Source organism: Gossypium arboreum, chromosome 2 (genome assembly GCF_025698485.1).
Source record: "Gossypium arboreum isolate Shixiya-1 chromosome 2, ASM2569848v2, whole genome shotgun sequence".
In the NCBI taxonomy this organism is placed as follows: domain Eukaryota; kingdom Viridiplantae; phylum Streptophyta; class Magnoliopsida; order Malvales; family Malvaceae; genus Gossypium; species Gossypium arboreum.
This window is the reverse complement of record NC_069071.1, coordinates 7,974,353-7,989,291: the sequence shown is the minus strand read 5'-3', so window position 1 is coordinate 7,989,291 and position 14,939 is coordinate 7,974,353. Positions and strand designations below refer to the sequence as shown.

General features: G+C 35.3%; 2 protein-coding genes across 2 annotated transcripts; both read right to left on the bottom strand.

Moving 5' to 3' along the window:
• Window positions 1–5,398: 5,398 nt before the first annotated feature.
• LOC108464817 (stress enhanced protein 2, chloroplastic) lies at window positions 5,399–6,604 on the bottom strand. Its single transcript, XM_017765093.2, has 2 exons — window positions 6,050–6,604; window positions 5,399–5,942 (listed from the first exon to the last, which is right to left on the bottom strand). The coding sequence occupies exons 1-2, from the start codon at window positions 6,356–6,358 to the stop codon at window positions 5,670–5,672; spliced, it is 582 nt and encodes a 193-aa protein (XP_017620582.1). The 5' UTR covers window positions 6,359–6,604; the 3' UTR covers window positions 5,399–5,669.
• A 5,542-nt stretch (window positions 6,605–12,146) lies between these two features.
• Window positions 12,147–14,462, bottom strand: LOC108465419 (uncharacterized). Its single transcript, XM_017765745.1, has 3 exons — window positions 14,375–14,462; window positions 12,539–12,922; window positions 12,147–12,436 (listed from the first exon to the last, which is right to left on the bottom strand). Exons 1-3 carry the CDS (start codon window positions 14,460–14,462, stop codon window positions 12,147–12,149), a joined length of 762 nt encoding a protein of 253 aa, XP_017621234.1.
• Between the last annotated feature and the right edge of the window lie 477 nt (window positions 14,463–14,939).

The window sequence follows — 14,939 nt, the reverse complement described above, 5'->3', positions numbered from 1 at the left end:
CAACCTTCATTTTCTATCATTAGACATCAAAATACATGCATATTATTCATGGGTAAATTTTTAGACATGAACCTTAGCTCAAATTAATGGTAGAAATAAGTAGAACAAGTTATCGGGATTTCAAAAATGTAAAGAACTTTAAAAACGGGGAAAAGATGGACTGACAATCAAGCTTGGAAGTTTTAAAAACCCTATCCATGTCTTCCATCTCCATATACGGTTATGGCATGAGAAAAATGAAGAAGATGACATCTTTTTCTTAATTATTTTAGCTTTATTTACCAATTTACTAAAATACCCTTAATGAAAAATAAATAAAAACATACCATGCCATGTCCATCTTTGTCCACTAATTACAAAATGGGCTATTTCCATTTAAGGACCCCCAATTTAAAAACCATTACTCACAAGTACTTAGTACCTTCGTAAACTAGAATACACATTTTGCAACTTTTACAATTTAATCCTTTTGACTAAATTGAGTGCCTGAACGTCAAAATTTTCGAACAAGGTTTTCGTGAAATTATTCCGTAAAATCGTAGACCATAAAATATAATAAAAATAAAATTTTCTTCATCAAATTTATGGCCTCGAAACCACTTTTCCGACTAGGCCTAAAATCGGGATATTACAATTCGAGTTTTGAAATGCATAAAAAGAAATTGATATATTTATATGCATGAAATGTAATAAATGACCATGTTTCGGTTGGTTATGTAATGAAATTGTGCAAGCTTAATTTATATGAATAATCTAATGGTCGTTATTTGAAATTAAAAGAATGGTTTATATGTTCACCGATAAATAAGCCTAATGAAGTTACTTAATGTGGTGATGTTAGACTATATATAAGATAAGTGATTGAATATGTGTATGAATTTAACTATATTTGGCTTATTCAAGTTGAATTATATTCATGATGTTGTGAAGATTTATTTGCTTATGGCTTACTAAGCTCTCGAAGCTTATTCTGTGTGTTTTTCCTATGTTTATAGATTTTCGGAGATTTGCTCGAGTTGGAAGTTGATGGAGACGTCATCACACTATCCGGTTATCATTTTGGTAAATAATGTTTTGAGATTTGGTTATGTGGCATGTATAGGCTATATGTATGTGAATATGTTTTGAGATATAAATATATGTTTTGCCAAGCGATATGGCTTGATAAAGGATGTGAACATGGTTTGGTTTTGTTATGGTTATGTGATAAGAAAATGGTATGATTTGATGCATATGAATGATTAAATGAAATGGTCAATTTGGTATGTGCTCAATTAATAAATTTGGTATAAGTTTGGCATAAAGATGGATAAGAAATTGAGATGTTGGTAACATATGATTTAATATAACTTTGGCTTATGATTTGATATGATTGAAGTATAAGTTATAAGCTTGAATTTGGTTGATAATAATATGGCATGAATGATGTAAGTTTTAGTATTGAAATTGGCTGAAATTATAGTGCAAATGTGTTTGGTTTGATGCTTGTTAAGTTTGACCCAAATTGGGTGGCAAATTGGCTTTTCAAATGGCCTATTTTTGTCCACACGGGCAGAGACACGGGCGTGTGTCTCAGCCTTGTGCGACACACGGTCATGTTGCACGGCCGTGTGTCCCTTGGGGTACCCTACGATTTTAAGTCAATCTTGAGCACGGCCAAGGTACACGGGCGTGTGGCTAGCTGTGTAACCTAAGTCAGTTTCAACCACGGCCAAGGCACACGGGCATATCTTGTGGCCGTGTGATTAAGTCAGTATGAATGCCCTAATTTGACACGGCCTAGACACACGGGCGTGTCTAATGCCATGCGAGGTACACGGCCTGGTCACACGGGCGTGTGACCTCTGTAACTTAGAAAATTTATTTAAGTTTTAAAAAATTTTGTATGTGTTCAGTTTGGTCCCGAACCTTCTCCAAAGCATGTTTAAGGTTTTGTAAACCTTCTAAAGGGACTATTTGTGTATGAATTGCTATGATATGATGATGTATGATTATGATTTTATAATGTTCCGATATGTCCAGTAATACCTCTTAACCTTAGTCCGGCGATGGATACGAGTTAGGGGTGTTACAAATCCTCTATATTAAAACCCGACAAATCAAGCCCATAGCCTTCTAACTAGAGGTGTTCATTGATTGAGTTGGGCCTAGGCCAATTTCCAAAAAAAGTTCAAGTTTGAGCTCAAGCTCAATTCACCCAAATGGCTCATTTTGTTATTTAAAAAAATATTTTTTATTTAAATTTAATTATAAAAACACATAATTATTTTTATGCATTTTCACTTTTAAACAGTTAAATGGGTCTGTTCGACTCAATCAGAGGTTGATAAATACTAAATTATCTTGTCCAAAACTGGTTTAGTATTTAGCTCATGAACATCTCTAATCCTTACCCGAATGCTTGAAACCACTGATATCAGCTCTTAGCAACATTGTACAAACTGTCATCTTTCACCTTACCCTTAATATCGTGTTAACAAATTTTGTTGAGTTTAAGTAGTTAAAAAGTTCAAGCACAAATTGGAATTTACAATTGAAAATTTTGGACTTTGATTTGAGAAAATAAAGTGCCCAAACTCGCTTGCTAAGATGTATATGAATTTTGATTTTGTGTAATTTTATACATGAAATTTTGATTTATTCCAATTCTCATTAATTATTAATACAATTATTAGTATAACATCATTTTATGTTTATATCTTGTATACAAAAATAATTATATTTATCCAATATAAAAATGATTAGAAAGATCCTTTTCAAATTTGAATTTGTTCATTTGTTCATTTGGATTCTTTTAACTTCATTCTTATTTACTTATTTATTATTTTCCCTCTTTTATTTCTTTTATTTATTCTTTTTGGGTGTAGATGATGATATCTATACAAATAGATATATATCACATAATTCATATATATTGTACAAAGAAGACTACATGAGTGGATATATAGGAATCTAAACATGTCAAACCACTCGTTTTAAGATCTTCTACATTCTAGTTCTTCCCGTTTTGTCATCTGGCTTATGTTTTTTATATAGCATTTAGCCCGAATGACTCTATGCGATTACGCCAATACTTCTACATATTACGAGTAACGTAGAAGACATCTCTGTTTTTCACTCATATATTTATTTCTTCAAATGTGTATGATTAAATCAAAATCAAAGTTTACATTTGAACTACAATCGAAGTTTCATGCGTATAATTACACCAAATTAAAATTCATTTATCAAATTGCACATTGAATCAAAGTTTATATAAAATTTTAAGATTTATTCCTTTAATATATAAAAACTTAGTTTTCATATACATTTTAAACATGATTATCTAGATATTGAAATTTTCAATAATAATTGAAAATATAAAGTTTTATGTTTTAAAATAAAAATTCAATTTCACCACAACGCTCATGCTGTGTTTGAAGTATTTTGGATGAATGAGAATCTTTTTAGTAAGTGCGGCTGATGGAATTGCATTTGGATCCAACTTGTCCGGCCTCTAGTGGAGGGGGCAGAAATGATATTGCACATTTTATGTGACTGTGAGTTTACAAAGGCTATTAGGTTTCGAGTATTACCTGCTCATTGTGCGGCCAGCTTTTTTGCACCGGGATGCACTGGATAGTTGGCAACATTCGAAATTGTCTTAACATTGTAACGCCTGGTTTGGAATTGAGCTTATTCTGTGGTATCTTGGTTTGGCGTCTGTGGCATGCCGGTAACAAATTGATTTTTACTGAAGAGTGTGCCACCTGAGGAAATTATTTCTTATTGTTATGGTCTGTCCACACATGTTTTGAATGCAGACCAATATACGTATGTTTGTGCTGACAGTTCGGGTTTAACTGCTCACTAGCAAGCACCAGATATTGGATGGGTTAAGCTTAACTACGACAGGACTGTACACCCAATTTCGAATGGAGCTTCTATTGAGGTCTTAAATGGGATGACCATGGTAACGAGCTCACAGGATTCAGCAGGTATCTGGGGATGAGCTCGGAGCTGCAAGCAGAACTACATGCTATTAGAGAGGGCCTGTTGGTTGCCTGGTTTACTGGTTTTCGAAAAGTCATTGTTGAGACTGATTGTGCCCATGTTGTAACATGTATCAATTCTTCTCTGAAAGCTTCAAGTGCGTTGGGGGTGATTAATAACATAAGGGAGCTGTGCAATCAACAGTGGAAAGTACAATTTAGACAGGTGCAGCGGGAGGCAAACTGTACCGCTGATAATATGGCAAAATTGGTTGTTGCGAGCTGGCATGTTGATGTTGTTCGGTTTGATTTGCCGCCAAGATAGATTATTTTTGTTGTTAGAGATGATCTAATTTCATCTTCATTGTAGGCTTGCGTTGTGTTTCTAATTTTTTTAGGGTATAACCCTATTTTTATTAAAAAATAAAAAAATTTCAATTAGATAAATGAATTATTTGATAAATTATTAAAAGATTTAATTTACAATTTAGCTCCTAATGTTACCTAATTTACCATTTTGGTGCCTAAGTTTTTTTTTCAATTTGATACTTAGACGATTATTTTGACTCAATTCACCCAAAAAAATCCCTCAATGTTAACGAATAAAAATGTGGCATATGGAAGATGATGCCGTCCACTCTGGTAGTTTTAGGGGTAAACTAGGGTAAAATGATAGTTCAAGTATTAAAGTAGATTTAAAAAAGTTTAGTTATCAATATAATAACACATATATAATTAGGAGTTAAATCATAAATAAAATCTTTAATAAAATACTTGAACTAGATTCATTCAATAGTTTAAGCTACTTAACTAAATATATGGATCACTTCTCAAATAAACGTATAAGTAAATTCTGCTATTAGTTTCTCAACTACGTGTCGTGGATTTAGTCTCTAAACTTTAATTTAATTCATTTTAATCCTCATATTTTTAAAATTTTAAATTTTAGTCTTGACCCAAATAAATTTAATTGCAATTATAGTCTCTTGTAATAGTTAATTAGTTAATTAAGCTTTTTTCATTCTTTGATTAATGAAAAAAATACATTTTTGTCTCTCCACAAAATTAATAATTCAGTTTAAATTCTTGTAACAATTTTTAAAACTTTAACCCCTTAAAATGTTAAAATTTTATCTAAGCCCCTAAACAAACTTCTAGCTTTGTCCTGCTTGTATGGATGAAAGTTTTAATATGTTTTGATCCGACTTAGATTCAAACAGATCTATCTTATGTCGGCAACATTTGTAATACTTTATATTATTGAAAACTAAAGTCAGACAGTTAGCTCCAAGAATATATCAGATGAAATTGTTGTCATAAAGAAATGTGCACAATAAGTTCCACCTCGATGATGTTGCTACGAGTGACAGAAGGATCAATAGGAGAGTTTTTCATATGCAATTCGAGAGAGTTATCAGATGATCATATAAGCAAACAGAGTTGATTACTATATAGAATTCGTAATTTTTATACAAGTTAACATCTATAATCTCACATGAGATAGGCAGACACTATCAACTCCATCCCCCCTTCGTATACATATATGCCTTCTGATTCAATAAAATTTGTTGCAACAAAACCTAATCACTCCATCTGTAACTTTCCTTGTCATGTAGTTCCACTTATTATCATTTCTCTCAAAGGGAGACCATCCTATCTATATATAAACATCAATATATAATTTACCATTCCCTACTTTCAAATATCATCAGACCAGTCACTAGTACCATCAGTTTCATAGAACAATCCATCCACGATTTGGTCTATCACCGAATCAATAAACGAGTTGCAACCGACGGTGAAGATCCGACCCACTTTGTTCCGAGCACTCGATAACCAAGCAAAAGCCGCAGCACAAGTCATTGCGCCTAAGCACGCACCCACTGCTTCAGCAATCCCTTGCAAATCCATCTTCCTAAATATGGAGGTTCCCGTCACGAACTCTGTTGTCACTGTCGCTGCAAACACAATCTGCAAAAAGGAAAAGAAAGTAAATCCCCATCAGATTCATGTTTCAAATTTAGTTAAAATAGAAAACAGGGGCCAACAGTGAGCGAAGCTTTTTAAAGTTTAATTACCATGGCGAGACGGCCGGAGATGATCTCGAAATCTTGACTTTTCTTGGTACTTTCAATATACTCCGATAAAGTCTCGAAAAAGGGTGAAACGTCATCGTTTTCTTCCCTTCTGGTCTTCATCACCCCTACTCGATCCGAACCGTACGACCTTAACGTACATAACCTCGGCTGCAACACTATCTTTCCATTCTCGGGTTCACCCACTTTCACTCTCTGAACCTGAACCTGACCACCCTGTTCCCTCCTAGTGTTCGCTCCAGGTTTAGTGGACAGTAGTTCACAGCGAATTACACGCGCCACCGTGGCCATAACAGAATGGGAAAGAAGGGAAACGGTGTTTTGTGTTATGGTGTGGGGGAGGTTTGGTTTTGATGATTCCTAGAATGTTGGCGGATGATATGAGGAGCGTATGATTTGGAAGCTTCGTGGTGGTTTATGAATCCACGTCGAATGTCATTTTATCTGACATTTTAATGGGCCTGGTGGTGAGTTACGTAACGGAAGGAGAGGATTTTGGTTCGGTAACGTGGCTTTCACAGAGATGGAATTATAACATTGTTGGTACTTGGTAGGTTTTATTGTCTTCAACCACCCATCGTTTTATCATAAAAGTGATGTGTTTACTTTTCCAGCATGCTCCACAATCATTGCTTTACTTTACTTTGCCCTTTTCTATTGCTTTACTTAAAATTTCATTAAGTCGGATTTAGATTAAAAAAAATGTTAAATTCCAACCTAACTTCATTCATATTAAATTTTTTATATTATTTTATATAAAAATAAATTTAAAAACATAATACATCAGATATATTATGTCGAAACCATTTTCAAATCGAGTTTTGGAAAATGGGAATCGATTTTAAAAAACGAAAACGGGAGTCGCCACCAATCTTTTTAGGTATGATTGGGTCACCTTTAAAATATTTGGTTTTAAAATCATTAGTTTTGGTCCACGAAATAAAAGAATGGGTTCGGGAGTCGGTTACGTACGAGGAAGGATTAGCACCCTCGTAACGCCCAAAAATTGGTACCTAATTGATTATCAAATATCTTTAATGTCGAAAATTTAAAAAACCTTAAGATGTGATCCTCTTTAAAGTATTTGAAAATTTGGGTTCACTTGTATCAAAGTATTGGCTATAAGTTAGCGTTTTAGAAATCCCTATCTCGAAACAGCAAAATGCTACATCCAGTAAGTTAGGACATATCACTTTTCAATTCCAAGATAGTCACTTATATTTTGAAAACCTTTAAAAACTTAGAAGGATACTTGACTATTCGAACTTAACAAGAAAAGTTGCAACCCAATAAGTTAGGGCACTACTTTTTCGAAATTTCCAAACATCAAGCATTGCCTTTATATTTTTTGAAAATTTTGGAGCCTTGTCTTTTAAAGATGTGTGGAGAATTGTATTACATTATAAATCATAATAATATATTATTGTACTAGGTAGATAAAAAATGAATACTACGATAAAAGAATAATACATATAAAGCAAAAAATGAAATAATATATGTATAGTGAATAAATAAATAAATGAAATGTGCATATAATGTGAGTTAAAAATATGATTTAATAATAATAATTTACATTTTAAAATAATATATATATATAATATAAACATAAATAATATAATTTATGATACATGATATACATAACATATATAAAAATAATAATAAATAATATAAAAACAAAACATAATAAAGATTATATAATAAAATGTAATATAAACATATAAGAAAAATAATAGATATAATATAAAGTAACATATAAAATAATATATATATAATTAATAAATATAATATATGTGAAAATATAATAATATATAAAAGAGATGTAAAATAATATTTAAGAAAAATAATACATAATAAGTAATAATAATATATAATTAAAATAATACTTATAATAAAATAATTTTATAATATATAATATAAAAGTAAAATTAAAATAAAACAAATAATAAAATATATATATAGAATAATAAATATAGGACTAAATTTTAAGTTTAACAAAATTACAAGGTGAATTTCAAAGAAATAAAATTGAATTGAGGCCCTATTTAAAATGCGCGTAAAATTAGAGGGACTCGCTGGGCAAAATACCCTATTCCCAAAACGGCCACGTTTCTCAGAGTATAATTTAACAACTGTCAGGGCCTAATTAAAACTAAAATAAAATAATTGGGCCAAATCATAAATAAAATAAAGTTTAATTGTAAACGCAAAAGGGGTAGAAAGACCGATTGGGAAATTAACCCAATTTTAAAAAATACGCGGATCCTCCCCGGGTAATCGGGTCAACACGCGGATCCTGGGGGTCGTAGAACGACGCCGTTTCGTTCAAGCTATTTAAGCTACCTTCTCAGCTTAAAATTCATTTTGAACCCCGATTTTAAAAAAAAACTAAAAAATTCTCTCTGAAAGAGAGAGAGGAAGGGAGCTCCGGTCCTGGCCTTCGTACGCCACGCGTGGGCGCCGCCCTAAGGGCCACTGTATACGAAGATCGGAGGGTTTAAAATCCTCATCTCTTAAGATCCAAAACAGGTAGTTCTTCTCCTTTTCAAATACCCTTAGTATTTTGCTACACAGTTCATATATATGGGCAAAAAAAAAAAAAAATAGAGAACAAGTCACTCGATTATCACCTTTGAAACTGTTTGTATTCGTTTTTTTATTTCCGTATCTGTGTAATCGTTACAAGGGTTACAAAGGCTTTTTTATAGCCTATTGATTTGTTACATAAGGAAAGAAATCTCTGATTTTTTGTATCTTTGACTGATGTGCTGTGATTTCCTTGCCATTTTCTACTCTGCTTTTTTGCGTATCTGCTGTTTGTTTCCTTTTCTTGCAAGTAATCGAGTGAGGGATCCGGCAATGACCTTGCTGCGCACCGATCGCGGATCTTGGAATCACGGTGCTGATGGTGTTACTGGAACGGAATGCATCGAAGGGTCGAGACGCTTGGGATGACTCGAAGCTTCCAGAACTTCATTGCGACGCTGAAGAGAAGAAGAGCTAGGGTTTCTAACCCTATCCGAAACACATTTGGGCTCCCGCTATTTGGGCCTTCGGGTGGGTCTGTTTAAATTAGGCTGGTCTAGGTAGGGTCAAGTTTTGGCTGCTGGATCTGTTGTATTTGGGCTACGGGACTACTTTAGGGTTTTGGGTAGTGGGCCTGCTGGGTAGTTTTAGGTACTGATTTGGCTATTGGGTTGTAACCGGGTATGGGCTTTTGTAACCTGGACTGTTTAATTTATTTATTTATCTAATTTCTTTTCTTTATTTAAGCACGGTCAAATTTGGGCTATTACAGCTGCCCGTCTTTGCTTATTGCTGTGTAACAGGAATCAAGCAAAAACTCATAGAAAGACCCAAATTTGATCTGTTCCATGATCTTCAATCTGCTTCTTATAACTATCCTGCTGATATTTTCGACCTGCTCTCCACAGAGACACCGAATCTACTTCTTCGATTTGTAGAGATGCCAAATCATCTTGAGTTTGTTTGAGAACATTTGAGAGTCATATCTGCAATGTCCTCGATTTGTTCCTTGTAGACACAAGAATACCAAATCATCTTGGATCTGCTTCAGTATAAACATCTGAAGGTTAGATCTGCTATATTTGAAAACGTCTGAGAGTCAAATCTGCTATGTTCCCAATTTGTTCCTTGTAAACACAAGAATACCAAATCATCTTGGATCTGCTTCAGTATAAACATCTGAAGGTTAGATCTGTTGTATTTGAGAACGTCTGAGAGTCAAATCTGTTATGTCCTCGATTTGTTCCTTGTAAACACAAGAATACCAAATCATCTTGGATCTGCTTCAGTATAAACATCTGAAGGTTAGATCTGTTATATTTGAGAACGTCTGAGAGTCAAATCTGCTATGTCCTCGATTTGTTCCTTGTAAACACAAGAATACCAAATCATCTTGGATCTGCTTCAGTATAAACATCTGAAGGTTAGATCTGCTATATTTGAGAACGTTTGAGAGTCAAATTGCTACGTCCTCGATTTGTTCCTTGTAAACACAAGAAAACCAAATCATCTTGGATCTGCTTCAGCATAAATGTCTGAAGTCTAGATCTGCTGTCTTCAATTTGTTTCCCATGAGCACAGGACTGCCATGTTGAAATCTTTGATCTTCATGACCTGTAAGATGAGTACATGCCTATGCCTAAGTATGCTATAATTGAAATGAGTCGAATGCCCTTAACATGTTATGATGCAAAGTGCTGTGAATCTGACCCCTATCTCAGGTGTCATTATTCATTCCTTCATTTCTCTTTCTCAAAACTTTATTCTTACTCAGCTTGTAGGCCTTCCTCCAATGCTATGATCTACTGAAGATGTCTGTAAGAATTGCATCATCCATTTCTTTTTGAACTGGAAGAAAGAAATCCCTCGAGTTCCTTCATTCCTTACTTACGAAAATTTCTCGAACAATTGTCCTGTTTTAGTTTCTTGTATCATCTAGAAAGTCCCAAAGTAATGTGAAAAACTTCATTTGTGAAAATATTTTAGTTCATCTATCATTATTTCAATGCAACATAAAAATATCGGGAGATGAGTAAATCTTTGAGAATAATTGGATTCAAATTGTTAACAGTACAAAGGAAATAAGGATGATAGCATATCTTTAAGAAGAAATGAATCTAAAGATAGCAAACAGGATAAAAATCAGATGCTCTAAATATCGCCGCTTGAGCATCTATATATTAGTTCCCCGAAGCCTTTCTTGAGTTCGACATGTATTTAAAAGATCTAAAGTACTTTGTTGATGCCCCAATGTACACTGTGCCTCACTCTCTGTCAAGTCAAATATAGCAAGGTTGCTGTATGCCCTTCAAAATTTGAGCTGCCCTTTCGGGTTTTCAACTCAAAATTCCTTTGGTCACAAGGTGCCCTTTGTGGGTTTTCACCTTGGCCTCTCCATTTTTTTTTCAAGGCGCCCTTTGCGGGTTTTCACCTTGGATTCTTTTCGCTTTTAGACAAAGTACTTTTTGACTGAGTTTGAATTCACCGGATTGGATAGGCTTTTTCCATCCATTTCTGTCAAAATCAATGCACCACCAGAAAAAGCCTTCTTCACGACGTATGGTCCCTCCCAATTTGGCATCCATTTTCCTCTAAAGTCCTTCTGAATGGGAAGGATTTTCTTTAGCACAAGGTCTCCCTCATGGAATTCCCTTGGACGAACCTTTTTATCATAAGCTCGCATCATACGCTTCTGGTACATCTGACCATGTTGGATAGCCTTCAGCTTCTTTTCCTCAATCAAGTTTAGCTGGTCATATCGAGACTGAACCCATTCAACTTCATCTAACCTTATCTCTGTTAAAATTCGGAGAGAAGGTATTTCTACTTCAATAGGTAAAACTGCTTCCATCCCGTAAACTAACGAGAACGGAGTTGCCCCAATAGAAGTTCTAACAGATGTTCGATAAGCCAAGAGTGCAAACGGTAGCTTTTCATGCCAATCCTTATAAGTCTCAGTCATCTTTCCCACTATTTTCTTAATGTTCTTATTGGCAGCCTCCACTGCCCCATTCATCTTTGGACGATAGGGTGAAGAGTTGTGATGCTTGATTTTGAACTGGTCGCAAACCTCTGCTATCATTTTGTTGTTCAAATTCAATGCGTTGTCGGATATGATCCTCTCAGGCATTCCATACCGACAAATGATTTCCTTCTTCAAAAATCGACTTACAGCTGACTTGGTAACATTTGCGTAAGAAGCAGCTTCTACCCATTTTGTAAAGTAGTCAATCACTACGAAAATAAATCGATGTCCATTCGAAGCTTTCGGCGATATTGGTCCGATGACATCCATGCCCCACATGGAAAATGGCCATGGAGACGTCATGACATGTAAAGGTGAGGGTGGTATATGAATTTTGTCCCCATAAATCTGACACTTATGGCATTTTTTGGCATAATTGATACAGTCTCCTTCCATAGTGGCCTAGTAATAGCCAAACCTCATGATTTGTCTTGCCATCGTGAACCCATTTGCATGCGTACCACATACACTTTCATGGACCTCTTCTAGAATTAGCTTGGCTTCCACAGAATTGACACATCTTAAAAGTACTTAGTCTTTCCTTTTCTTGTACAGAACATCCCCGTCCAAAACATAGTCACAAGCTAATCTTCTCAGGGTTCGTTTGTCATTTTCAGATGCCTGTGTTGGATATTTACGATCTCTTACATATCGCAATATATCCTGATACCAAGGATTGTCACCCTTTTCTTCCTCTTCAAGGTTACAACAACTAGCTGGAAATTCATAGACACTCATTTGAATTGGTCTCATCTCTTCCTCTTTGTTTGCTTTAATCATCAAAGCCAAGGTCGCTAAAGCATCTGCCATCTGGTTCTCATCTCGTGAGAGATAGTTGAAGGTGATGTCATCGAACTCTCTTAGTAACCCCAAAACTACCATTCGATAATTGATCAACTTAGGGTCTCTTATCTCCCATTCACCTCTTAGCTGGTAGATTACTAACGCAGAATCTCCATATACTTCTAGGGTTTTTATGCCTCTTTCTATGGCCGCTTGGAGCCCCATGATGCATGTTTCGTATTCAGCCATATTATTTATACAATCAAAATCCAACTTGCACGTGAACGGGTAATGGTCGCCATTCGGGGGTACCAAGACTGCCCCAATCCCATTTTCGACTGCATTAGAAGCCCCATCAAAATTTAGCTTCCATGACGAATCTTCAGTTGCTGCTATACACATTAGCTCATCATTTGGAAAATCAAAATTCAATGGCTCGTAATCCTCCAAAGCTCTACTGGCCAAGAAATCTTCCACCGCACTTCCTTTGATAGCCTTTTGACTTACATAGACTATATCGAACTCTGAAAGCAAAATTTGCCATCTCGCCATTCTACCATTTAGAGCCGTTGATTCCATCATGTTTTTTAATGGATCTAATTTTGATATGAGCCAAGTAGTATGGTATAGCATGTATTGTCTTAATCTCCGTGTGGTCCAAATCAACGCACAACACAACTTTTCGATTGGGGAATATCTCATTTCACAGTCAGTGAATTTCTTACTGAGATAATAAATTGCCTTTTCCTTTTTCCCTGACTCGTCATGCTGACCCAGCACACATCCCATAGAATTGCTGAACACTGACAAGTATAGTATTAACGGTTTATCTGGACTAGGCGGAGATAACACTGGAGCATTCAACAAATACTGCTTGACTTTCTCGAAAGCATTCTGGCATTATTCATCCCAAGCACATTGATTGTGCTTTCTGAGGAGACAAAAGATAGGATCACATTTCTCAGTCAATTGTGAAATGAACCGAGCAATGTAATTCAACCTTCCTAGGAATCCTCAAACTTCTTTTTGAGTACATGGTGGAGGCAACTCCCGTATGGCTCTGACCTTGTCTGAGTCAACTTCAATTCCCTTTTCACTGACTACGAAGCCTAATAACTTCCCCGATCTAGCTCCAAAAGTGCACTTTGCTGGATTGAGCTTCAACTGAAATTTTCTCAACCTTAAGAACAATCCTCTCAAGACCTCAATGTGTTCTTTTTCTGTTCGCAACTTGGCAATCATATCATCAACGTATACCTCAATATCCTTATGCATCATGTTATGAAACAAGTTTACCATGGCTCGTTAGTATGTTGCCCCTGCGTTCTTCAACCCAAACGGCATCACTTTATAACAAAAGGTGCCCCACAATGTTATGAAAGTAGTTTTATCCATATCCTCTGGATGCATCTTTATCTGATTGTATCCTGAGAAGCCGTCCATGAAGGAGAACAACGAATATCTCGCTGTGTTGTCTACTAAAGTGTCAATGTGTGGCAGAGGAAAATTATCCTTTGGGCTTGCTTTGTTTAGATCTCTGTAATCAATGCACATTCGTACTTTCCCATCTTTATTAGGGACTGGTACAATATTAGCTACCCATTCAGAGTACTTCACTTCTTGCAGAAATCCTGCTTCAAACTGCTTCTTGACCTCATCTTTTATTTTCAGGACAATGTCTGGCCGCATTCTTCGCAACTTCTGTTGGACCGATCTACATTCTTTTCTTATCGGAAGACGATGTACTACAATGTCAGTACTCAATCCGGGCATATCCTGATAAGACCATGCAAAGATATCCTTGAATTCCTGAAGCAACTTAATCAAGCTACGCCTTGTGTCATTAGCGATCAGTGTTCCAATTTTCACCTCATTCCCTTCCTCTAAGGCTATATTCTCTATTGCCTCTTTTTCATGTGGCATGATTTGTTTCTCCTCCTGTTTTACCATTCTTAATAGATCGAGAGATACGTCACGATCTTGAGCATCTTCAAAATCCTGAGACTCCTCTAAACACATGTCTTGCTCATAAGAGAAATCAGGAGCGGCAGTATTAGCGCTCATATCATTGATATCTAGAGACCTGTGAGGGGTATGAAAGAATATACAAAGAATGAATGAATTTGAGAATGATCGTTTATGTGCTATGAATAAAAGAATAAGAATTGTTAGAATTTAAAGGAATATTGGTTGATAAAAATGAGACAATACTCTTTTAAATTGGTAAAAGTTATGTTTTATTTGAATAATAATAGATGAACATAAGCCTATTTTCGCAAATGTAATCTTACTACTCCTAGGCCCTAGAGTAATAAACATGTTTCGAGAATTACTCTGAAAAATTTCTAAAGACTACAGGAAGATCCTCCGCAGTCCAATTGTTCAGAGAGCTCCCCTGTTCGTAAAGGTGAATACCCTCAAGGTTTTCTTATCCAAACCACTCATTATGTACAACATTAATTTGATGACTCTCTTCTACTAGCAACCCTCCTGACTTAAAGGTTGTGGATATAGGTGGGAATGTCATCAGTTCCCACTCTA